At 51.7% G+C, this 23,291-nt stretch overlaps 2 protein-coding genes across 2 annotated transcripts in view; one reads left to right on the top strand and one right to left on the bottom strand.

Moving 5' to 3' along the window:
- The window catches only part of Ggt1 (gamma-glutamyltransferase 1), a 31,906-nt gene extending 16,184 nt beyond the window's left edge, over positions 1-15,722 (bottom strand). The window contains exon 1 of the mRNA XM_036168187.1: positions 15,596-15,722. The gene's annotated coding sequence lies outside the window, so the exon portion shown is untranslated. The remainder of the gene's footprint in view (positions 1-15,595) is intronic.
- Lrrc75b (leucine rich repeat containing 75B) lies at positions 10,881-20,412 on the top strand. Its single transcript, XM_036168188.1, has 4 exons — positions 10,881-11,155; positions 14,420-14,548; positions 15,926-16,026; positions 17,662-20,412. The coding sequence occupies exons 1-4, from the start codon at positions 10,979-10,981 to the stop codon at positions 18,179-18,181; spliced, it is 927 nt and encodes a 308-aa protein (XP_036024081.1). The 5' UTR covers positions 10,881-10,978; the 3' UTR covers positions 18,182-20,412.
- Positions 20,413-23,291: the final 2,879 nt, after the last annotated feature.

The following is a 23,291-nucleotide window of genomic DNA, read 5'->3' as shown; positions in this document are numbered from 1 at the left end:
CTATTTCCTCCTGGTCCTCACTGGCCAAGAGGAGCAGTTCCCCGACTCCAGCACAAAGTGTGGTAGACTCCCTATATTCATCAGAGTACAAACCTCATATGCCTAGAGATGCTGGCTGCTGCCACACCCACACCCACACCACACACATGCATACTGTACACACACACATAGACCACATATACATATACACCACACATATGTACATACACACATACTGTACACATGCACATATAATGCATACACACATATACTGTACACATACACACATAAACCACATACCCATACTGCACACACTCACATAATACACACACATATACATCACACACAAGCACACTCACACATCACAAACACACACATCCGGAGCTGAATCTAGGCTGAGTAAAGCAGGTTCTCAAGATGCAGAGAGAAGTGGGTACAAGAAAGAGAGACCAACAGCCTGACCGAAATGTCTCTGCTAATCCTCCAGCAGATCCATTAGAGTCCGTGGGCTGTTATGAAGTCTCAGGGTCACAGGAGTCAAACTAGGCACAGTTTAAACATACCCACGAGCAAGAAATGAAGTTTAAGGCTAGGCATGTTGGCGCACACCTTTAACCTCATCACTGGGGGGCAGAGTCAGACTGATCTCTGTGAGTTCCAGGCCAGCCAGAGCTACAGAGTGAGGTGTCTCAAAAAGAAAGAAAGAAAACAAGAAACTGAAGTTCAGACAAAGATAATTTGCCCGGGATCAGCTGTCCCTGGGAGGTCTACAGATCACACACGGACCAGGACACCCCATCCCACCCCGAATGCTTGTAAGGACACCTGGGTACAAGAACACAGACCTCTTTGGCCTCCCAGTCCTGTCTGTAAGTAAGAAGGACACTTGCTTCTCCCAGACCTAAATTTGGAATCTGTCTCAAGTTTGCTGCCCAAACTGGTGTGGATGGCAGAGGATCAGAAAACACACCTATAATCCCCTTACACACAGCCATCTATACCCCTTTACACACACACACACACACACACACACACACACACACACACCTACACCCTTTACACACACCCCTATACCCCTTACACACACACACCCCTATACCCCTTACACACACCCCTATACCCCTTACGCACACACACCCCTATACCCCTTACACACACCCCTATACCCCTTACGCACACACACCCCTATACCCCTTACACACACCCCTATACCCCTTACGCACACACACCCCTATACCCCTTACACACACCCCTATACCCCTTACGCACACACCTCTATCTACCCTTTCCATGGAAAAGCACTGCTTGCTGGGAACCTAATGAAAGAGTTTAAAATGCCAAGGCACAGACCTAGAGGAGAGGGGACAGAGCCTCCTGGAGCTGAGTAAATGACACATTGCACAACGGCCCCTGCCCCACCCCCAGCCCGAGCCCAGAGAGGGACAGGCATGGCTGGAGGGCACAGCGTCTCCAGAACACTGACCATCACCCCTGCCAGGGGCTGTCAGATCTTCTGGGCTCTCAGCTGCTTTCACTCTTAATCCCAAATCCACTTCCAGGGTACCAGGACTCGACAGCTTCTTTGGAGACGTCCGTGACTCCACTCCAAACCCTTAACACCCACCCTACCCCTGCAGAAGAGGGAGAGAGGAAAGCCTGGGCAGGTCCCCTCATGCCCTGTTGTCAGATAAGAAACAAGGCTCTGCCTACCTGTGTGAACCCAAAGGGACCAGGGCACAGGAGCCTGCGCCGGCCTGCCCGTTATCCAGAAGTGTGTGGCACCCCTGCTGCGCAGGGGGGCGGCGGGAGACTCTGAGAGGAGACCCTAGAGTGGCATGGCAGAGCTGAAGGACAGAACCAGGTCTTCACACATTCTTGGGAAGGTCCCCAAGTCTCTTTTGCCCCACCTACGATGTCCAGCAACTCAGAGAGAGTGAGGAGGGCTCTGGGGTCACACAGCAGCTGGGGCACATCCAGACACGTGCCGCAGTCACTCCGGGTTCCACACCAGCGGAAGACTAGGTCCCCATCCCCAGCTGTGACCCAGCTCCACCCTTCCCTCCCCTAGCTGACCGGGGATGGGAGGAGGTTTTAAAGGTACAGGAACTACTCCAGGTAGAGAGAGGGTTGGCTCCAAATCCAACCCCCGGTGCCGTGTGACCTGGAACGGTAGGGGATAGCGCAGAGCCTGGGAGGTTCCCAATGAGAAACCTGAGTGCGGGGTTGGGGGTGGGGGTGGGGGTGGGAGGTGGGGGTGGGGCAGGTAGAACCTAAAGAAGCTTTAAAAAGAGGAGAGAGGACTGTGGCTCCTGTGTTCAAATGAGGGTCGGGTCGCATAGAGCTGAGGTGTGCCAGATGCCCTAACCCGGTAGAAGTTATGGTTGAAACCCTCTGAGCCTTACCAGATGAAGGCTGGCCCTCTGGACTGTCTGGGCCACAGAGTTGGGGAGGGCTACTACGCCAAGTATTTTGGTTAACTGGACTGAAGGAAGTTTCAGGACCCAAGAGTCTCTCCTAATCCCTCAACTTTCTAGATAAAGGCAATCTGGCGCCGGTTGAGGTAGGATTTGCTGAAGGAGGCGGAGGCAGGAGGAAAAAAAAAGGCAATCTGGCTGATGGAGAGGGGGTGCACTTGACTGGGGAAGTGGTGGACGATCTGTTTAAGGCCTCATAACCTCGCAGTGAATAAGTTTCCAACAGAGGGGAAAAAATCAGAAGCTTCTAGGCCCTGGGATCTCACAGTGTGTAGCCTGTCAGATTTTCTTCCACTATCATGGCCCTCAGTTTCCCCTCATTCCTTCAACAACACCCCCTCCCCACCCCTACCCCCACCCCTGCCATCTTCTCCTACTCCCTCTGAACTCTTCTCCTAAGAAGCCTCCAACCTGCTTGGAAATAACTCAGTGCTCCCTGGGCCTACACAAAGGCTCAGTAGGTAACGGTGCCACCTGCTGAGCCCGACTATGGGAGCTTCAGGAACCAAAGTCAAGTGGCCTAGGAGAGAATGGACTTCTGAAAGCTGTCCTCTGATCGCCACAGCACTCTGTAGCACATGTATGCACACACACACACACACACACACACACACACTAAATAAATAAACATTGGGGGCTGAAAAGACGGCTCAGTAGTTAAGAGTGCTGACTACCCTTTCTTCTGAGGGCCCAGGTTCAATTCCCAGCATCCACATGGTGGCTCACAGCCATCTCTAACTCCAGTTCCAGTGGTATCTGATGTCCTCTGTGACTTCCTTGGGCACTTGCACCACGTATGGGGTGCATAGACATACATATTGGCAAAATACACACACACAAAATGATAAAATAAAACTTAGAATACTCTAATTATTATTTATGTGTACATGTATATGTTTGTGTATGAGGTCAGAGGGATGTCAGGACCCCTGAAGCTGGGATTACTGGTAGTTGTGAGCTGCCTGATGTGGATGCTAGGAATTGAATTTGATTCCTCTGCAAGAACTGTATGTGCTTTTAAAAAAAATGTATATATATATATATATGTGTGTATATATACATATATATACATATGTGTATATATACATATATATGTGTGTATATATATGTGTGTGTATATATATATACATATATATGTGTGTATGTGTGTGTGTGTGTGTGTTGACCTACATGTCTTTGTGAGGGAGTCAGATCCACTGGAACTTGAGTTACAGACAGGTGTGAGCTGCCATGTGGGTGCTGGGAACTGAACCTGGGTCCTCTAGAAGAGCAACCAGTGCTCTTAACTGCTGAGTCATCTCTCCAGCCCCCAGTATGTGCTCTTAACCACTGAGATGTCTCTCCAGCTCCAAAGTCATAAAATAAAATAAATTTAAAAGAAAGGTTTAAAACAAACAAACAGAAAAACCCAGGGACTGGAGAGAGTTCCATGGTTAAGACACTGGATGCTCTTCCAGAGACCTAGGTTCGATTCCCATCACTTACATGGTGGCCCACAACTGTCTGTAACTCCAGTTGCAAGTGATCTGACTCTCTATTCTGGTCTCCAGGGTCACCAGGCACACAAATGGTCCACAGGCAAACAAAATAAAATTAAAAAAAAAAACAAAAAAAACAAAACAAACAAAAAAAAACAAAAAACATGCAAGCAAAATACCATACACAAAAAATAAAATTAAAAAAACAAAACAAACCGTGCTTTTAGCCCGGTAGGGAGGCCAGGGCCTAGGATGAAAGCCCCAGGGTTGAGGCTAAGCCGAAACCTGTGAGGAAACCTGTGAGTCTGGAGGCTGGCCCTTAGCGTCACAGAGGCAGCTATGGACAGTTCCATGGACGATGTGGAGGCCTCTTGACCTCCCTTACCCTCACTTCGAACTCTAAGGTGTCAAGGCTGGAAACAGGGGCAGCCAAGCCTGCAAGCCTAGACCTTGAAAGCCAGGCCAGTCTGGACTTTGAGAACTTTGGGAGGTTGGTGAATATATCACCATGCTGGGTAACCCATTAACCCTGGCTTGCTCATTAAGACCCTTGTGGGTGCCTCTTTTCTCCTTGGCTAATTCCGGGGAACTAGCTGGGCAGAGGGCAGTCGTGAAAAGGGAAAGTTGGTAACGGTGCTGCTGAGGGCTAGCTGACCTGGACTCTCGGTGTGCTTAACCCTGCAGGAGATTCTGCATGCCAGAGTGGCCTGAGGGTGCCACACCACTGTTCCAGCGCCTTTCATCTTAAATTCCTTCCTTCTGGGCTGGTACCATCTGTCCATGCCTCAGGGGCCTTGACCAGGCGGGAGACTTAGGAACAGACTTCACATCTAGGGGGGGAGGCTCAGGAATTCCTCCAGCTCACTTCCCCAAAGAACTTTCTAGAGAAACAGGTTCACAGTGGCCCCCAAGGTACTTCCTGTTTCAAAAGGGTTTTCTTCCCCACCCCATCTTAGAAAAACCAAACACCATTGAGCAAGACTTGCGTTTTCAGTACAGGAAACCAGTGCTGGGGTTCTGGGGTTCTGGTTCAGTGGGCTGAGGAGGGGTTCTGCCCCCCGGCCATTCAGTGGGACAGAAACCTATTAAGGAAAGGCTGTGCCAACCACTTCCTGAAACTGGCATCTCATTGCAGCCTCCAGCCACACCCCATGTCACTGTCAGGTCCAGAAGGCTGACCACACCTGAACATTAGGAAGCTCTGGGCAGCTCCTGAGTGGGTAAAGGTTACAGGCTGAGGTCAATAGTCTAAGCTGCACATTCAGTGTGAGTAAGCAAAATGGGTGGATCCAGATGTAAGCGGCACCTCCCCCCCACCCACACACACACTCTAGAACACCTGGGGCAGGCTCACCCTCCTTACCCTGGAAGCTAGGAACTCTGATACCATCCGGGACATTTTATGCCCCCTCTTAGTAAACTAGTGGCCTGAAACTGACTTCAGATCTCAAACATCATAACAACTTAATCAACTTTAGGATCACAGAATCTTAAAGTTTGTTCTGGTTTTCCAGCACCCTAGAAATGTCAGTTTACACATCTGCCCCATAGGGGAGCTCATCATCTCTAAAAGTGGTTGGCAAGTTCTCCCCAGTGTCAAGCCCCAGACTGTCTCTTGTGGTGCCTTCTACAAGCTACAAGAGTCAGCTCATTTTGGATGGGTCTGGTCTCAGACCCTTCTAATTATCTGAGGCCACAGATCAGAGAGACAGGGGACACCTATGCCCTATGGCTACCTGGCTATAACCTCTCAGAACCACACAGACCACACTGGCTGGATGCAACAGTCCTTAAATGGGCCAGTGTCATCCCATGGTAATGAGGAGACAAGCAAGCCCTGACTGACCACAGCAAGGACAGAGCTCCTGTGCTCCCTTCCCCTCCCCAGGCCTGGCTTTTTGGTACCATCCAGCACTCACCTTTGGTGTAAGTGAAACCTGAGTCAAGTGTGTGATTCTCCAGAATGTCAGCTTGTTAATGCCTGGGAGCATTCAGCAGCAGGGCTAGCCTGGCAACTGGTGGGTCAAGTCCAACTCCAAAATCCAAGGGTAGAATCACAGAGACATGGGCCCTGTAGTCCCCTGATTCAAACCTGACCTCACTAAGAACTGGTATGGGGACCTGGAAAGCCTTTCCCTTTTGGGCCCGAGTTTCCTCTCCGGAGAAGACAGGGAACTAGAGAGTCAATGAGACAGCCTTCAGGGGGTCCAGGAGCTCTTTAAAGCCTCAGTGTTGGCCTGGCTCTTAGATCAGAAGTCACCTCTGTCCTGCCTGATGAACAATTCAGACGCAAGGCACAAAGTGGCCCCCCTTTCTGGTTGTCCTGCCCTCCCTGCTCAGGTGGCATTTATTGTAATTCCCGGAAATTTTCTGTGCTGTCTGGAATCTCCAGAGAGTTGGGAGAAAAGCCCTGTCCTATCCATGTCCTGGTCTTCCCATCACACGCCATCGTCTACAGTCAAAGCCAACTTGATTCTGTCTCACCATCTCCGGGACCACAAGCCAAGCATTCCTGTTCACCCACAACTTCCCTGTGATGTTATTGGTACCCAAATTGCCCGGCACTCTCCACACACGCCATGCTCAGCTTACCCAGGCTCCCAAGAGCCTCTTCCTTCGTGGCAGCTCCTCTGCCTCTCTTACCTCTTGGATGCTGAACATTATTCATACAAAGCCCAAGTCTGAGGCACTGGCTGTGTCAGATGCCCGAGGTCAACATGCCCAAACCTGAGCAAGCAACTGCCCTCCTCAGACCTCTACCAGCCACAAAAGCCAGAGCCCAGCCCCTCACTGGTGCCTTCCAACCGGTGTTATCTGTGACTTCCTCTGAGCCACACCTAACACCCTCCCCCTACCAGCCCCTCTGGGCCACTCCTATCACCTGGTGACGCCCAGTCAGAGGTTGCAATGTGGCTGTTTCTCTAATGGAGCTCCAGTGTTGTTCAACGTGTAAACTGGAACACTTTCCTCTCCCACTGGGAAACCCTTCAAAGGCCTCCTTTGCCCTGCAGAGAAATTCTTGCCTTGCTGGTGCCTGCCTCTTTGCACTCAACGCTCCCGCCAGGACAATTTACGGGCTACTACCTTGGCCCATTCTTCATACCCCCTACCTCCACACCACCTTCCTTAACTGACTCTGTGGGCCAGCCGTCCCTCCTGCTGGTGCTGCCAGAGTCTGGGCAGCATTCACAGCACCCAGTGATGGTTCCCGAACGGATGGGTGCTAGCTGAGGGGGTAGATGGGTGGGCTCATTATAAAGCCATAAAGAGGGGCTAGGTGTGGCTCAAAGGTAGAATGATTGCCAAACATGCAAATGATGCTGGGTTCAACTATCAGTACCAAAAGAAGAAGATGCTACAGAAGATTGATTACTTAAATAAATAAATAAATAAATAAATAAATAAATAAATAAATAAATAAAGCTGGGTGGATGTGGCTGGCGCACGCCTTTAATCCCAGCACTCTGGAGGCAGAGGCAGGCGGATCTCTGTGAGTTTGAGGCCAACGTGGTCTACAGAGCGAGATCCAGGAAGGGTGCAAAGCTACACAGAGAAACCCTGTCTTGGAAAAAACAAACAAACAAACAACGTACAACAGCAATAATAATAAATAAAAGCACATTTATGCAGCGCTGTGCCGTGCTGGCTCCTTTACTCATGTCTCTTAGCCTAGAACGCCCTTGTCGTTTTTACAGACAAGGAAACTGAGGTTTCCAGAGGTTTCTGTGGTGTGTTGTTTTCCCATGCATACTAGGGAGCTCAGAGTGTGACCTTATTTAGAAATAGAGTCTTCACAAGATAATTGGCTGAGATGAGATCATACTGGATTAGGATAGGCCCTAAATGCAGTAATTAGTGGTCTCACAAGATGGCCATTTGAGCAGTCGTACAGGGGAGACAGGCCTGTGAAGATGGAAGCAGAGGTCGGAGGAACACAAGTAGGAGCCAAACAGCCCCAAGGATTGCCAGAAAGCTCAGAAGAAGAGGAGGGAAAAAAGAAGAAGAAGAAGAAGAAGAAGAAGAAGAAGAAGAAGAGGAGGAGGAGGAGGAGGAGGAGGAGGAGGAGGAGGAGGAGGAAGAAGAAGAAGAAGAAGAAGAAGAAGAAGAAGAAGAAGAAGAAGAAGAAGAAGAAGAAGAAGAAGGAGAAGAATCTGGCCTTATAGTCTTCAAGGGAGCATGGCTTTGCTAGAACTTGGCTCTTTGAAGCCTCTGAACTTGCTGCGATTGGTTGTAGCAACCACAGGAAAGTAAAGGTTCTTCCTCCTTTGCCTGTGGCTGCACATTCAGGAAAGAGCAAGCAGGGAATCTGAATCCGGTCTGTTGCCTCCTTTACCTCCGTGGCAATTCCTGCTGAAGGCAGAGAACCCACTCCTGACAGAGTGAGATCAGGGAAAGTGTCTCTGTCGAGGACCTAGCTGCCTCCTTCCTCCCAGGGAAGGTTTCAAGACCATTCTGTGGCTGGACATGGTGGCTCAAATCTGTAATCCCAAAGCTTCGGAGGTGGGCAGGGAAAGATCAGGAGTTCAAATCCATCCTCAGCTGACTTAACTAAGACTAGCCTAGGTTAAGTGAGACTCTATCTCAACAAACAAACAAACAAACATCAAAGATTATGTCCTTTGTCCTGGCTACTGGGAAGCTCAGCTTGGTATCACATGGTTTCTTGCTGAGATAACAGCCTTGAGTGGACTGTGTGTGTGTGTGTGTGTGTGTGTGTGTGTGTGTGTGTGTTTGGGTTTTCTCATTGTGTAGATGGAAAAAGAGCCCAAAGGTGGGGCTGGTTCAGGTCCATACCCTTGTGTAGCCCTCCACTCTCCTTGCTGGTTCACCCAGACCTTGGACTCCTGTCCACTCCCAGTGGGTTACCCAAGATGTAACTGCTCCCAATACTTATATATATTCCAATTCCCACTGGCAATTCCCACTGGAGCCTCATATGTCCCATCAAGGCCTGGAGTCTGACGGTGTCCTCTCTTTCATACTCACTGCCTCACATTTTTTATATCTCCGTGGGCTTTGTCAGGGTGGCAAACCTGCCCTGAAGGACCCAGGTCAAACCTCTATGGCCTACATCATTCCTAGAGATTGAGACGGCAGCAGTAGTCTGCCTCACCAAGAGCTTGCCACACGCCCTGCTGCCCAGGACAACTCCAGGGAGTAGGGCCAGCAGCCTTTAGTTCAGTATACATGGAGACTGGTGAGGTGGAATGATGTGCCCACTGCCGAGGGGACAGCTCTGTCTACAGGAATTCTTGTCTAAGTTAGGTTAAGCCAGAAACAGTGCCCAAGGGCCAACTCACCTAGGCACCCAGACAGCAGGCTAAGGAAAGCTCACCCCAGGATCTGGGGCCAGATACCAAACTTCCTCTTTTCCTGGAAAAAGTCCTTTAGGAATCCCTCAGCTAGGGAGGGTCATAGAGAAGGGGCTGGGAGCAGCTCTCTACCTGCCACAGGACTAAGGCATTGCCTAGCTTGTTCCTTTCCAGCGTGGTGCTCAGCCCACCCTCCTCTCTCCTCCCCCTTGGCTCCCACCTTCATCTTCTCATACTCCAAGGCATGACACTTAGCCTGGCTTAGCCTCCGGAAACAACATGGTCAGGATCTGGGAGGCATCCAGGTCTGTCTCCAGCCCAAAGGGTGCAGGGAGGAAGAGAGGGGATGAACGCTTACCTGGTTTCCAGCTCTGGGCAAGGGGTCTGAGCAGTCCCTGGGACACTTGGACTACTGCTCAAAGCTCTGGCTTGCACACACTGTCAATTCAGCAACAGCCTTGGCCCTAGGGAAGGGCAGGCTGGGTAGTCATGCAGGTTTGCCAGGGAGGAAACCTGTCGTGCCAAGGTGGCCCTAGGACAATACTGCTGCCGAGGAGGGGGTGGGAGGCTGCTGGGGAAAAGGAAGCCTAGGAATCAGCCTAAAACTCGTTAGGGGGTATCAGTGAGTGGTCAAGGAACTGCCCACTCTGCTGACTTCTGGCTAGTCTTTAGGGTCTCAGCCCCAGGGGACCACAAAGCCTGGCATCCAGTCCCCCACTGCCAACTCCAGTTTCTGGTCAAGCAATGCTTGACCCAAACGAAGGATCCTGGCAGACATCCCTCACTAAATGCCCTGGAATAGGTCTTCCCCCACAGGTTTCAACTAGGCTTGCACACTTGCCCAGCCAGGCATCCCACCAGACTCAGGCTGGACACGTTCCTTAACTAAAGGTGGAGGTGGGAGGCTAGAGTTGCAGAGCCATAAATGCCCCCTCCTACGTATTGTGAGAAGCTTGTAACTGCGACCAGGTAGGGCTGCAACAGGCTTCCGATAGAATCTGCTGAGGAAACCCGTCTAGAGCTAGATGGTCCTGAGCTCAAATGTGGTCTTCAGAGGAGCCAGGGAACGCCCCCCCCCCCCCCCACCCCCCGCACGCACTACCATCATCCCCTTTTGTTAGGCAGGAAAAGTAGGACCAGGAACATATGCAGGACCTGGTGCCAGGCTGCCCAGAGGTGGGCTTAGTCTATTCATCTCTCAGACATGGGGGTCAGAGGAGGCCGTCTATGCTCAACCTGTCCAGGCCTGTCGGTCCCCCTCAAAGCAGGAAGTGTCATTCGTGATTGGCCAAGGCTAGTAACATCCACAGAGTGGACAAGTCAGACACACTGGCTCGCAGGGGCGATTTCTGAAAGCGGGTGCTGTCACTGCCTAAAGCACCCTCACCCGCCTGAACCACTTTTTTTGTACTGTCGGACGACTATTCCCCCCAAAGACAGTCAGCGCTGGGGCCACATGATGGAGAGGTGCCAAATGCCACCCTGCCCTCAGCATCTCCCCTGGCCGCCTGGGGGGGGGGGGAAGAGCTCGAACGCCAGGTCCTTCGCGGGCGGGGCCCTCGACAGGGAAACCTCTGCCAAAGAGGAGTGATCCCGGGCTCCACGCTGGCGGCCAGTGCCTGGGCGCGCAGCCGTAGACCCGGCGCTGCCCACCCCGCGCATCCCGGGCGGGGCGCGGGCCGCAGATAGCCCGCCTCCCTTCCACCCTGTCGCCGCCCGCCCGCCCGCGGCGGCCATGGGGGCGCGGCTGGGGCGGCGGGCAAGGGCAGCGGGCGGCTCAGATGCCCCTGCGGCGACAGGGGCCGGGCCCGCGCCCTACGAGCGCCGGGTGCGCTGGCTGCGAGAGATCCAGTCCACTCTCCGCGAGCGGCGGCCGGAGCGCGCCCGGCAGCTGCTGCGCCTCCTGCGCCAGGCGAGAGAAGGAGCCGGGCGGCCCGGGATTGGGGGGGGTGGGGGGTCAGGGAGGAGCCGGGGCTGCGGGCTTCTGGGCGGGTGGGTTCCTAGCGCGCACGGCGGCGGGTTTTGCAGACGTTGAGGTTCTTGCGTGGAGGGAGGGCGCGGATTAAAGGGAGGGCCAGGTGGGGCTGGGGGGATTGCTTGCCAAAGATGGGGCTGGCATGTTGGGGCGCTGGGATTTGAAGTCTGGTGTGCTGTGTGTGTTGAGGGACCGCCAGTCAGGAGCTAAGAGCCCGCATTTGGACCTTCTCAGGAGTTGGAGTGGGTGAGGGTATGGGGCATCTCATGCTGAAGGACAACGGGAAAAGCACAGCTACCCATCCTGCAGGAAGAAAGGAAGCACCAGATCCGGGAGAAAGGGGTCCTGGGAGACACAACCCAGATGGTCGGCGGCGGGTGCGCCAGGAGACAGACATCATGACAGGACAGACAAAGCCCTAGCGCGGGCACCACCCATTCTAACAGGCAGCTTGAACCCACTGAGAATACACAACCACATTTGTACACGACAGTGCCCCATCTGGCCCTTGGGAGACACATTTGGTACCCTAGCCGGAGACCCTGAGCCCTGAGCTGCCCTAGGAGACAGGGATGCCTGTCCCAGCACTATCCCGGGGGAAATCACTCCCCATTCAGCCTCCTCACGCCCTGCAGTAGCTCTTGGCCCCGCCATGAAGGTAGATAGTGCTTAGAGATAGAGAAACTGAGAGAAGTGATGAGCCAGGGACACGGACAAACACTGAGAGAAGGGGTCTAGGGGTGTAGCTCAGGGTTAGAGCATTTAGGAGGCCTGAGCTCTAGCTATCCTAGCCCTATTTAAGAGAGAGAGAGAGAGAGAGAGAGAGAGAGAGAGAGAGAGAGAGAGAGAGAATGAATGAACGAGAACAGGATAAACCGGGCATGGTGGTCCACATCTATATCCCCAGCCCCTGGGAGATGGAGGCAGGAGATCAGGGGTCCAAGGTCATCCTCAGCTACATAGCAAGCTCAGGACCAACTTATAATGGGGGGGGCAGAGAGAGAAAGAGAGAGAGAGGAGGGTGGGAGAGGGATGGAGGGAGGGAGAGGGAGGAAGGAAGAGAGACAGCGTCTCAGAGAGGTGGTGATCCAGGGCTGGATACTTCCAGTCCTGTTCGGCCTCCACCACTGCCCTCTCTGTAGACTCGGCAGTCTGGAAAAGTGGAGCTGTCTCTTTAAGAGGCACTGACCAGGCCAGGGGAAGGTAGGCTGCTGTCTGGGGCTCTGTCTGGATCTGCCCAGACTCACCAGCCTGCTTCCTCCCAGATCCTCCCCCCTGAGCTGGCTTCTGTAGCTTGAACCGCACTGAAAATACAAACAAACAGGAGAGCAACTGGCAGGCAGCACCCAGCCAGGCATATTGCCTAGAAGTACAGATCACTATCTGTGTGAGCCCAAGGCATTGACTTTAATTTTTCCTGGAAGCATCTGGGAGGGGATCAACCTCAGAGAGCAGCTAAGTCCCCTCCTTGTCTCCCTAGAAGTTGAGATTCGAGGCATATCCAGGCCCCCATCCTGCCCCATACCCTGCAGGCACTCTGTCACCACAGCCCATTGCCTTCCTGCTGCCTGGCCTGACTTCCCGCGCACTCAGGACAGCACAGGGCATATCTTCTGGCGGAGGGGTGAGAGGATGGCGCATGGAGGCTGCCTGCATATCCTCTAAAACACCCTTTGTGCGCACGCCTTTAATCTTAGTATACAGGAGGCTGAGGCAGGTAGAGCTCTGAGTTCCAAGTCAGCCTAGTGTATAAAGCGAGTTCCAGGCCACTCAGGGCTATACATTGAAGCCCTACCTTTTATTTACTTATTTACTTACTTACTTACTTACTTACTTACTTATTTATTTATTCATTCATTCATTCATTCATTCATTCATTCAGTTATTCATTCATTCATTCATTTATCTATATTTTATTCATTCATTCATTCATTCATTCATTCAGTTATTCATTCATTCATTCATTTATCTATATTTTATTTATTCATTCATTTATTCATTTATCTATATTTTGTTTGTTTATTTATTTGTTTGTTTGTTTGTTTATTTTTGTTTTTTTTTTTGAGACAGGGTTTCTCCGTGTAGTTTTGGTGCCTGTCCTGGAACTCGCTCTGTAAACCAGGCTGGCCTCAAATTCACAGAGATTCAGCTGGCTCTGCCTCCCGAGTGCTGGGATTAAAGGTGTGTATCACCGCCGCCTGGCCGAGGCCCTATCTTGAAAAATAAAAACAAATCAAGATGCTCAGCCTTGCATCAGGTCTATAGGTGTAGACTGGAGAAGGCCAAGGGGTGAAGGATCAGGGCACTGACCCCAAGGTCTGGTTGAAGAGAAGAAGGCTGATAGGCTGGGAAGGCTGTGATGGTTAAGTCCAGAGAATCATGGCTATGCACATTCTGTGAGTCTCTGATGGCACAGCTTCTAGGTGTTTAGTCTCCACCAGTAGAACGAAGGGTAAAGGTCATGTGTGTTTCATAGAGTGGCCCTGGGAACCCAGAGAAGAACGCAGAAGGCTTGGAGCCCTGAGCAAAGGTGACTAGGTCTGAGGTCTGAACCTTGGCAGCAGCAGTGGGATCAGGGAGACCCTCTTGGTGAGCTGAGGACAGAGGGAAAGGATGCTAGGTGATCCCTACAGAGGTGGACAGGGTGGGGTCCCCTACTGCACTCTGGAAAGGGACAAATGAGCAGGCTGAGTTTAGTTGAGCTGCTTTCGGGAACATGATCTGGGGAAGAGGCTCACTCCCAGAGGAGAGAAGAGAGTGGCCCAATTCAAGAGACCTCAGAGATGGGGGTGGTGTAGGGGTGGGGTAGGGGTAGGGAAAAAGGACCCAAAGGGGGTGCTAGTGACATTAGCATTCAGGGTTATTAGAGCATCACAGCAAGACATTACACAGCCAACAACTAGTGTGAGTAACCTGATATTCTCTCTCTCTCTCTCTCTCTCTCTCTCTCTCTCTCTCTCTCACACACACACACACACACACACACACACACACACACACACACACACACACGCATGGGCCTTACTATGCCCTCTCTCTCTAGACACATGGCTGCCACCATATGTTGAGTGATCCCAGCAAGCCAGGAGTGGGGGGGATCATTAGAAATATGTGAACCAGCAGGGGGTGTATCTTCTGTCTGGCTGGGAGAAGGAGAGCCCTGACCTCTGCCTTACTCAACTATCATTTCATCAACCATAGGACCTGGGCCTTGAAGGGAACCTCCTCACTGACATCCTCTACAGGAATGTGGCTTTGCTTAACCTGGTGGACCCCATCTCCCATGACTTGCTGGTGAACCTGGCCCGGGACCTGCAGTGCCCCAAGAAGGTAAGGTCAGAGGGCATAGGCCCCGGGAACTTGGGTTCTCATGCTCACTGAGGCCTTAGGCTAGAGCTTCAGGAGCAGGTGTAAACTGTTTTGCTGAGCTCTAAAACCATGCTCTTAGGTAGACCTGTTTCCCCACTGGCAGTGGTGTGCACCCCACCTGAGCAGAAGACCTATAGAGGCCGGGTGGTGGTGGCACACACCTTTAATCCTAGCACTCAGGAGGCAGAGGCAGGTGGATCTCTGTGAGTTTGAGGCCAGCCTGGTCTATAGAGCGAGTTCCAGGACAGGCTCCAAAAGCTGCATAGAGAAACCCTGTCTCGAAAAACCTAAAAAAAAAAAAAACCCCAACAAACCCTATAGGGACACAGAACATGTCCACTGTTAGAACCACGTGTTCTTGCACCTGGGTCAGAAGAGAGATGCCCTAGGCTGAGACCCCTGGTCTCTATCCTACCTGGACACCTTTGGGGAAGGGGTTTCACAGTCCCGTCCACTGCTGCTTGGGTCACAAACAAGTCCTATGTCATGCTAACTTGGAACCTGCTACCTGTAGCTTCTACCTCCTTGGACCCTGTTCTGACAACACCTGCAGATGTCCCATTGTGAACATGGACACAGCACTGGCCTGTAGGTCAGTGGTCAGCCATGAGTCCCCAAGAATCTTGGACACAATGAACACACACATGACATAAGGGGGTCCACTGTAGGCTCTGTCAGCTCTGAATCGCACATCAGTACTCAGCTGGCTAGTCCACAGCCATCCTAATCAACTGTCATTGTGTGTGTGTGTGTGTGTGTGTGTGTGTGTGTAGCTCTGGGGGCTGCTTATGGTATAAAAGAAGGTTCTGGGTAATGGGGCCTGCTCAGTGCCAGCTGTGTGGAAAGCATACCTTGTGTGCCCCAAGCTGGACCTCTTTGGGGGATACAATTAGGACCAATAGAAAACTGTGTGGTGTGGTAAAACATCAATCCCCAGCCCTGTCAGCCCAGACCCAGGCCCCACGGGCGCAGCGTAGCTTGGAGAATTGAGAGGAAGAACATGCTGACCTGGCTCGTTCCTATTCTCTGGGACTGGCGTCTCTGGAATAGGGCTCCCTCAAGGGGCCTGGTCTGGCCTCCTCCTTGTGGCAAGTCCCCTGGGGGTGTTGAGGGTGGCAAGCTGCCGGCTGATAGCTTGAGCTACTGGCCTTAGGCCTGAGGACAGAGAACAAGGGCTCATTGTCCGGGCTTCCTCCCACCGGGCACTGCGGGCCTCAGACTAGCCTGTCCAGCTCCCAGAGGCAGCCTCTCCTGGCTGTGTGCCAGGATACAGCCAGGGCAGGATGGAAGAGGCTCAGGCTCATCCTCACCATAACGTTCCCCTCCCCTCCCCTGCAGGACCACGAGCCCTGGAAGTCGTCTGATAAGATCTGCCGGCAGCTCATCTACCACCTCACCCCTCACTCCAAGCGGAAGCTCCACAGGAAAACCCAGAACAGGTAAGGAGAGCCCAGCCACACAGCCCTTGCACACTCTTTCAGGGTCCCTTCTCTGAGAGCTGAGTGTGCAAAAATCTCACTCTGTTGCTCCCTTGCCTACATGAAGGCTCCAGTCGTGGCAACTACCCTGGTCCACAGCAACAGATGCCCCTAAGCCAAGCTGCATGCTCCATATGAGTTGCTTCCCGTTTCTTCCAGGACAGTGACACCGCCTGCCATTCCCTGGTCCCTCCATCCCTGTCCCTTCCCAGGACATGTGCCTCCTTGGGGCCCAGGAACATCAGGTGGAATCTTCATCAGGACAGAGTCTATAAGCCTCCCATTTCACAGGGAGGAACACTGAGTTAGGGGAGGAAAAGTAGTTTGCCTAAGGCCATTCCCTCCCTGATTACCCTGCAGCCCTTTGGGAACTAACTCATCAGCTCCAGGCTTCCTGATGCAGAGACGTCCATGGCCTCTCGACAGCTTGCTCTGTGTGTGGTCTCCTGTTTGGGGGACCTCGTGACACAGTCTCAGTCTGGAACCAAAGGCCTAGTACCACAGCTGGGAGTTGACTTGAGCTCTGTGTATCCCCCGCCTTGTTTTATTCTTACACCTTGTGGCCCAAGGCAAACTCAGAACCCACGAGATTGCTTCTTGCCTCCATAGATGGGGTCCTGGCTCCCAGTGACCCACCACCCAAAGCAGTCCTATCTTCCCAGCGGGCTGTGGATAAAGAACAGGAGAGAGAGAGTGCCGAGGGCCCTGGAGGACCGACCCTCCTCCCTCAGTCTCCAAGTGTCTCTTTCCGCTAACACAGGGAGGCCTCCCCTAGCAAGCTCTGAGCCCACACTGTTCACTTCCTTCCCCTTCACTATCCTGGGCCTGTCCCGTCTCTAGGCCCCAAAAGCTGAGAGGACCAGAATGATCCCACAGCCGCTCATGGCAAAGGTTTTCATTATCTTAAAGGATGCTGCTTCTGGAGGGCCACAGGGGTCAGAGCGTTGGGATTTAGAGCCCTGGTCCCCACTTAGTGATGGACAGCCAAGGGACCTCTGTCACTTCTCTTAGTTCCTTTGTAGAATGGGCCATCACCTACACACCCTTGGGCTGTCGTGAAAATAAACAACATTAACAGATGCAAGAAGCACAATAATAATAGTCCGCACATAGAGCCTTAATGCATGCATGTAGTCCTCACCACAACCCTTGTTCCCATTTCACCAGAGGGGAAACTGAGCTCAGAGAGTTTCCTAGCATTGCCTCTGGCCATCAACTTTTTTTTTTTTTAATGTCTTTGAAATGGTTTACTTACATTTATTTTTTAAGTGTATGAGTGTTTTCCCTGCATGCATGTAAGTGCACTGTGCCTGTACTTGGTGCCTGAAAAGGCAAGACGGTGCTGGAACCGCAGTCACAGACAGTTGTTAGTCATTATGTGGGTGCTAAGGACTGAACTTGGGTCCTCAGAAAGAGCAGCAAGTACTCTTGACTGCTGAGCCATCTCTTCATCCAGACCAAGAAGCGGCATTTTAAACCAGGCTTTGCCAGGCCAGAGGACCTAGGTTGCCGTTGGTGGGTAATTGTCTGTGGTGGGTGGGGTCCTGCCTGGGCCTTGGGCTCTGGTTCAGTGCACCCGTCCGCATGCTCCCATAGCCTCAAGAGCAGCCTCCAGAAGACCCTGCTGGTGGGGGAGACGGTGGACCTTTCCGGCATCCCGCTATCCGCCCGAGACGTGCAGCACATAACACGCTACCTGGGCAGCCATGGTGTGGAGCTGGTGATTTTGGATCTGAGCTTCACCGAGCTGAGTGATGAGCTGCTGCACCGCTTGCTGCCCAGCCTTTGGGCTCTGCCCCGCCTCACCCAACTGCTGCTCAATGGCAATCGGCTGACCCGAGCTGCTGCCCGTGAACTCACTGAGGCTATCAAGGACACCACCAAATTCCCCGTGTTGGCCTGGATAGATCTGGGAAACAACGTGGACGTGTCCTCACTTCCCCAGCCACTGCTGGTCGGGCTACGACGTCGACTGAGTCAGCACACCTCGCTCCCTACCATCTATGAGGGTCTGGACCTTGAGCCTGGGGGAGGCATGGCTGAGACCGCAGTCTCCACCTGGGGCTCTGCAGCCCCTGAGCCAGGACCAGAGCCTCAGGGTTGCTGTGCTAGGTGACTAACTGCTGGTCTGGTTGACTAACTGAGGTCTTTTAAGAACGAGGTTTGGGGGCCCTCGATGTCCCACAGAGAGACAGTGAAAATGCTCAGCTTGGGGTGAAGGGATGGTACCCCTCACCTCAGGCTTTATATACCACAGACTTCAGGCTTGCTGAGCTCCAGGCTTGCTGCAGAGGTAGGAAAACCCCACCTGCCCAGAGTGGGTGGACCACAGCCATGCTGGTGTCCCCTTAGCGCTCACTGGCAGGACTCCATGGAAACCAAGGTGCAAGGGTCATGGGTTCAGTGGTGTGGGCTCAGGAGTCAGAGGAGACATGACGTCTGGGCAGCATTTGAGTTCTATCTATTTGGGGGCTTCAGGGGAGCAGGTTGGGAGTTACAGACAGGCAGAGGTCTGCATGGAGCCCCACAGCAAGTGCAGTCAGTGCCCTTCAGTGTACATTGGGCTGGGGACAAGGCTTCACACACCAAAGGCAGGGAAGGCCACAGTGGTTCTGAGGGGGTTGACACTGTGTTGGTCTTCCACAGGGCACAGCACTGCTCCCTCTCCCCAGCTGCAGTCCCTAGACGTCCTGGACAGGATGAGGAGATCTGGCTGGCTAGAGATGAAGAGCTATAGTGTTTTCTCTAGGTCTGGGGTCACATACGGCATGCAAGGGGTGAAGGCGGACCTAGCGAGCATCCAGAGTTACTGACTTAAGGGTGTCTCTATAGGGAGTTACTGTCTTCCTATCCCAAATCCCTCAAGGTGGATTCCCAACTAGAAGCCTAATGTCTGGTCACCCTCACTGCCCCATTTAGGAGACTAGAGTTTTTAGTTCAACCAGGAGATAGGCAGAGCATGTGGAGAAGGGACTCAGAGAAGTCCAGGGTGGGGAAGCCAGTGGCCTGAGGCCTCTGTGTAGAGTCAAGACTTTAGGCCTGGTGGCAGTAGAGAGACCCAGTAACAGAGGACAGCCTCAGGGACAAGGTAAAGGCTGGGGTTGGGGGGCTTGCCCTGGACCCGTGTGCCCAGAGCCCACCAGTTCTGCCCCCGGCCCCCACCTCCCTGTCTGTCTCCAAGTGGACTATGTATGGACAGTACATTTAGCATCCCACCAAAAAAACATCAGTTCCAGCACATCCCCAGACCAGTGGCCAAGAAGGGAGAGGGCTGGATTACATCAGCTCCCAGGCCTGGGAGAGAGGTCAGGTGAGGAAAAGGATTTCACCTCATGCCCCACTGCTTCAGACAGCTGCTTCTCAGGGGCCAGTGAGAAGCCAGCAGGGCCTCAGGCTCTGCTCTGCCCTTGCCCGGGGACCTGGCCAGGTCCTCTTCTTCTTTGGGCCTGGGACCCAACTTCCCCCTCTCTGTTAAACAGAACTTGCTATCCTGGATTCTGGCGCTCAGTGCTTCATCTGGAGGTACTAACCACCCCGCCTCCCCACCCCACCGCCCTCCTCCTGCCCCCGCTTGTTTTAAAGACATGGCTTGGAGTTATAGAACTTCCACTGTGCCTTACCCACTCAGGACAAGGATTTGGGCTTTCTGGAGTGGAGTATGGGCCAGCAGAGGAGGGAGGGCGGGCCAGCTTTGGGCCCAGCAGACTGATAACCCCATCACATGCTCAGGCGGCCGAGCTCTCCCTGTAACTTTTTGCTGTAGGCTCCTCTGCCCTTCTTACTCTCTGCCCACAGCCGGCCTGAAGCCAGCCCACCTACCGTTAGATATGCCCATGCAGCGACATTCCTCCTAGGATGATGTGTGAGGACTGGAGCCAGGTGTCCCAGGCAGCTTCCAGGCAAATCCAGGTGGCAGCAGCTGGTCTCAATTTCTCCACCTTTTGCAGGCATGTGATGCAATAGCCGAGCCAGCTTCTGCAACGGCGGCGTAGGGGATGGGGGCAAAGTTGATCTTGCTGCTACGCAAGTGGTCCCCACCCTTCACAGAACTCTCCTGACTACCAGCAGGGAGATTCCGTGGGCAGGGAGGAGATTTCCAGAAGGCAGGGCTGGGTCTCTGCGCTACTGTAACAGAATACCACATCCTGGTAATTTATAAACAACAGAAGTTTACTCAGCTCGTGGTTCTGGAGGCTGGGAAGTCCGTGAGAGCTTTCTTGCTCTGTCACACTCCTAGAGAGCACCAGAATGGCTCCACTGTGGCAGTCTGGACTTTCATCATGAGGGCAGAGTCCTGCTGACCTGATCCCTCTTTAAAAAAAAAAAAAAAAAGATTTATTTATTATGTATACAGTATTCTGCCTGCATGTGTCCCTGCCAACCAGAAGAGAGCACCAGATCAGGTAATGATGCAGGTGGTTGTGAGCCACCATATGGTTGCTGGGAATTGAACTCAGGACCTTTGGAAGAGCAGATGGTGCTCTTAACCGCTGAGCCATCTCTTCAGCCCTCTTTAAATCATCTCTCTTACCTGTTGGGTTTTCAGTGCATGCGTTCTGAGGGAGGCATTCAAGCCTGTAGTATGCTTCACTCAGCTTGGTGGTGAAGAGAGCATCGACCAGGAGAGAAGGAAGCATGTGGGGCCTTGCTCCGGTGCTAACTTGGAGACCTACAAACCCATCCATCCATGGTGCAGACCCATCACTTCCTGTCAGTGTGGTCCATTTGGGAACTAAATACAAAAATCCTCCTTGTCCTGCTGAGGTGAGGAGGGAATGAGGTTTGGAAAGAGCCTGCCTCGTACTACGCAGCAGTAGTGTTAGTGAGTGCATCCAGGCTCTCTGTATGGTGAGGTTTGGCAAGAGCTGGGCTGCAAACACATCTGTCTGTCTGTCTGTCTATCATCTATCTGTCTTTCTGTATCTATCTAATTTATCTATCATCTATCTATCTATCTATCTATCTGTCTATCTACTATCATCTATGTATGTATGTATGTATGTATCTGTCTACTATATCTGTGTTATGTATGTATGTATGTATGTATGTATGTAGTATGTATGTGTGTGTCTGTCTGCCTATCTATCTATCATCTATCTATTTACCTATCTATCTACTATCATCTATGTATGTATGTATCTGTCTACTATATCTATGTTATGTATGTATGTATCTGTATGTCTGTCTGTCTATCTATCTATCTATCTACCTCCCTACCATCTCAGCACTGGGAATTGGACTCTGGCCCTGAAGCACACTAGGCAAGTGCTTTTTCACTGCACTCTACCCCAGCTCTCCATTGATTCACTTCTCAATTAGCCAGTCTTGGGGTGCAGCCTACCCTGGGCTTGACCTTTGAATCATCCTGCTTCCACCTTCTGAGTGCTGGAGTGACAAGCCCATGCCACCGTGTCTAGCACAGCCTTTCTGAGAATCCAGAATCCCAGGCAACTGGTCCCTGCCGCACCGAGGTTTTCTCTGGGTGGCGAGGGAAAGCACACTTGTCCTGGGAGACCGTTGCCGATTGCCACCACTGCGACTGTCCTCTCCAATAGAAACCTCCAGTATTTTCTTCCCAACTGCAGATTTCTTGTTGTTGTTTGGAAACAGTCATTTATTTAAAAAGCAAGCTGTTATGAGCTGGGTGTGGTGACACATGCCTGCAGGCCAGCCTTGGCTATGTAATAAGCATCTGTAAAATTGCAACATAATAAAGCAAACACACTGTGACAAGTTTAAAGTGTGCGGCATAGTTTTGTCACATTTACACGGGCACGCAAACCATGGCGGTAAATGTGTCTGTCACCCCCAAGCTTGCGGTGTTCTCTACTGACTCCCTTCTTTCCACCCTGACCTCTCAGAAACTATTGGTCTGTGTCATGCCCCACAAATTAGTTTCCGTTTTCTAGATTTTAGACCGGCTTACGGGATCACACAAATATACTCTCTCTCTCTCTATATATATATATAATAGTATTTCGTGGGTGTACCAGAGTTTATCCATGAGCCTGTTGATGGATATTTGGTTGTTTCTAAGTTCTGGCTATGACAGATACGGCTGCTATGAAAATTCATGTACTAGCTATGGTATGAGCAATTCTTTTCTCTAGTAAGCACCTAGGAATGTGTATTAATTAGTCTTCCATTGCTATGAGAAAATACCTAAGAAAAACAACTTAGGAGAGGAAGAATTTGTTTGTTATTTCAAGGGTGTCTGACCATGTTTACTTGGTCTCTTGGGCCTGAGCAAAGGCTGAACATGTTCAAGCAAAGCCACTCACTCACCTTGCAGCTGCTAGAAAAGAGGGAAAAGGCTGGAGGAGAAAAAGATCGACTCTGGGTGAGCTTCTTCCTCCAATAACCCATCCGATTGTAAGCCCATTGGTGAATTAGCCCACTGATAATCCAGTCACTTCTGTGGAGCAACAGCAGCTGTGAATCAAGGGGCTACAATTCATATCCTAACCATTTAGAGTAGAATGGCTAGGCCACGTGGCAGGTGTCTCTAACCCTTTAAGGAAGTGTCGCACTGATTTGCAAGGTCTTCATATAATTTCACAGGAGTTCAGGTCCTCTCCTTTATAGCGTCTAACTGAAAACATTGATAATTATTAGTGTGGTATGTAGGGGTGGGTGGGTACATGTTCCATGGTGCACATGTGGGGGTCAGAAGACAACTATATGGACTTAGTTTTTTCCTTCAATACCTACGTGGGCTGCAGGAATTAAACTCATTACCAGGCTTGCACAGCAAGGGCCTTTACCCATTGAGCCAACTCGCTGGACCTATGGTTTTTAATTTCGCTTTTGTCTGAGAATGCAGTGTGGCTCTGTACTGTTGGAATTTTTTTTTATTAATTTCACAGCTCACCATATGGCCAGTATTGGTAAATGTGTGTGCTTGTAAAGAATGTATATTCCGTTGCTGCTGGGTAAAAGTGTTAATCAAAGTGGTGGTTGATGGTATTGTTTAAGTCTAGGCTATGCTTGCTGATTTTCTTCCTGTTTATTTCATCTGTTGAGAGGGAACACTGAAGTCTCTGACTACAGTTGTGGATTTGTCTATTTCTTACTGATGTTCTACCACTTTTTTTTCTTTGTATGTTCTGAAGATTAATTATTGGGAGCATACATATCTAAGTCTGCCATGGACCCTTGATTAACTGCCCTGCTATTATCATGAAAAGATCCTTATCATAGCCTGGTGGTATTTCTTCTTCTGAAAT

The sequence above is a fragment of the Onychomys torridus genome, chromosome 18 (genome assembly GCF_903995425.1).
Source record: "Onychomys torridus chromosome 18, mOncTor1.1, whole genome shotgun sequence".
NCBI classification, from domain to species: Eukaryota; Metazoa; Chordata; class Mammalia; order Rodentia; family Cricetidae; genus Onychomys; species Onychomys torridus.
This window is presented reverse-complemented; position numbering and strand designations above follow the sequence as displayed.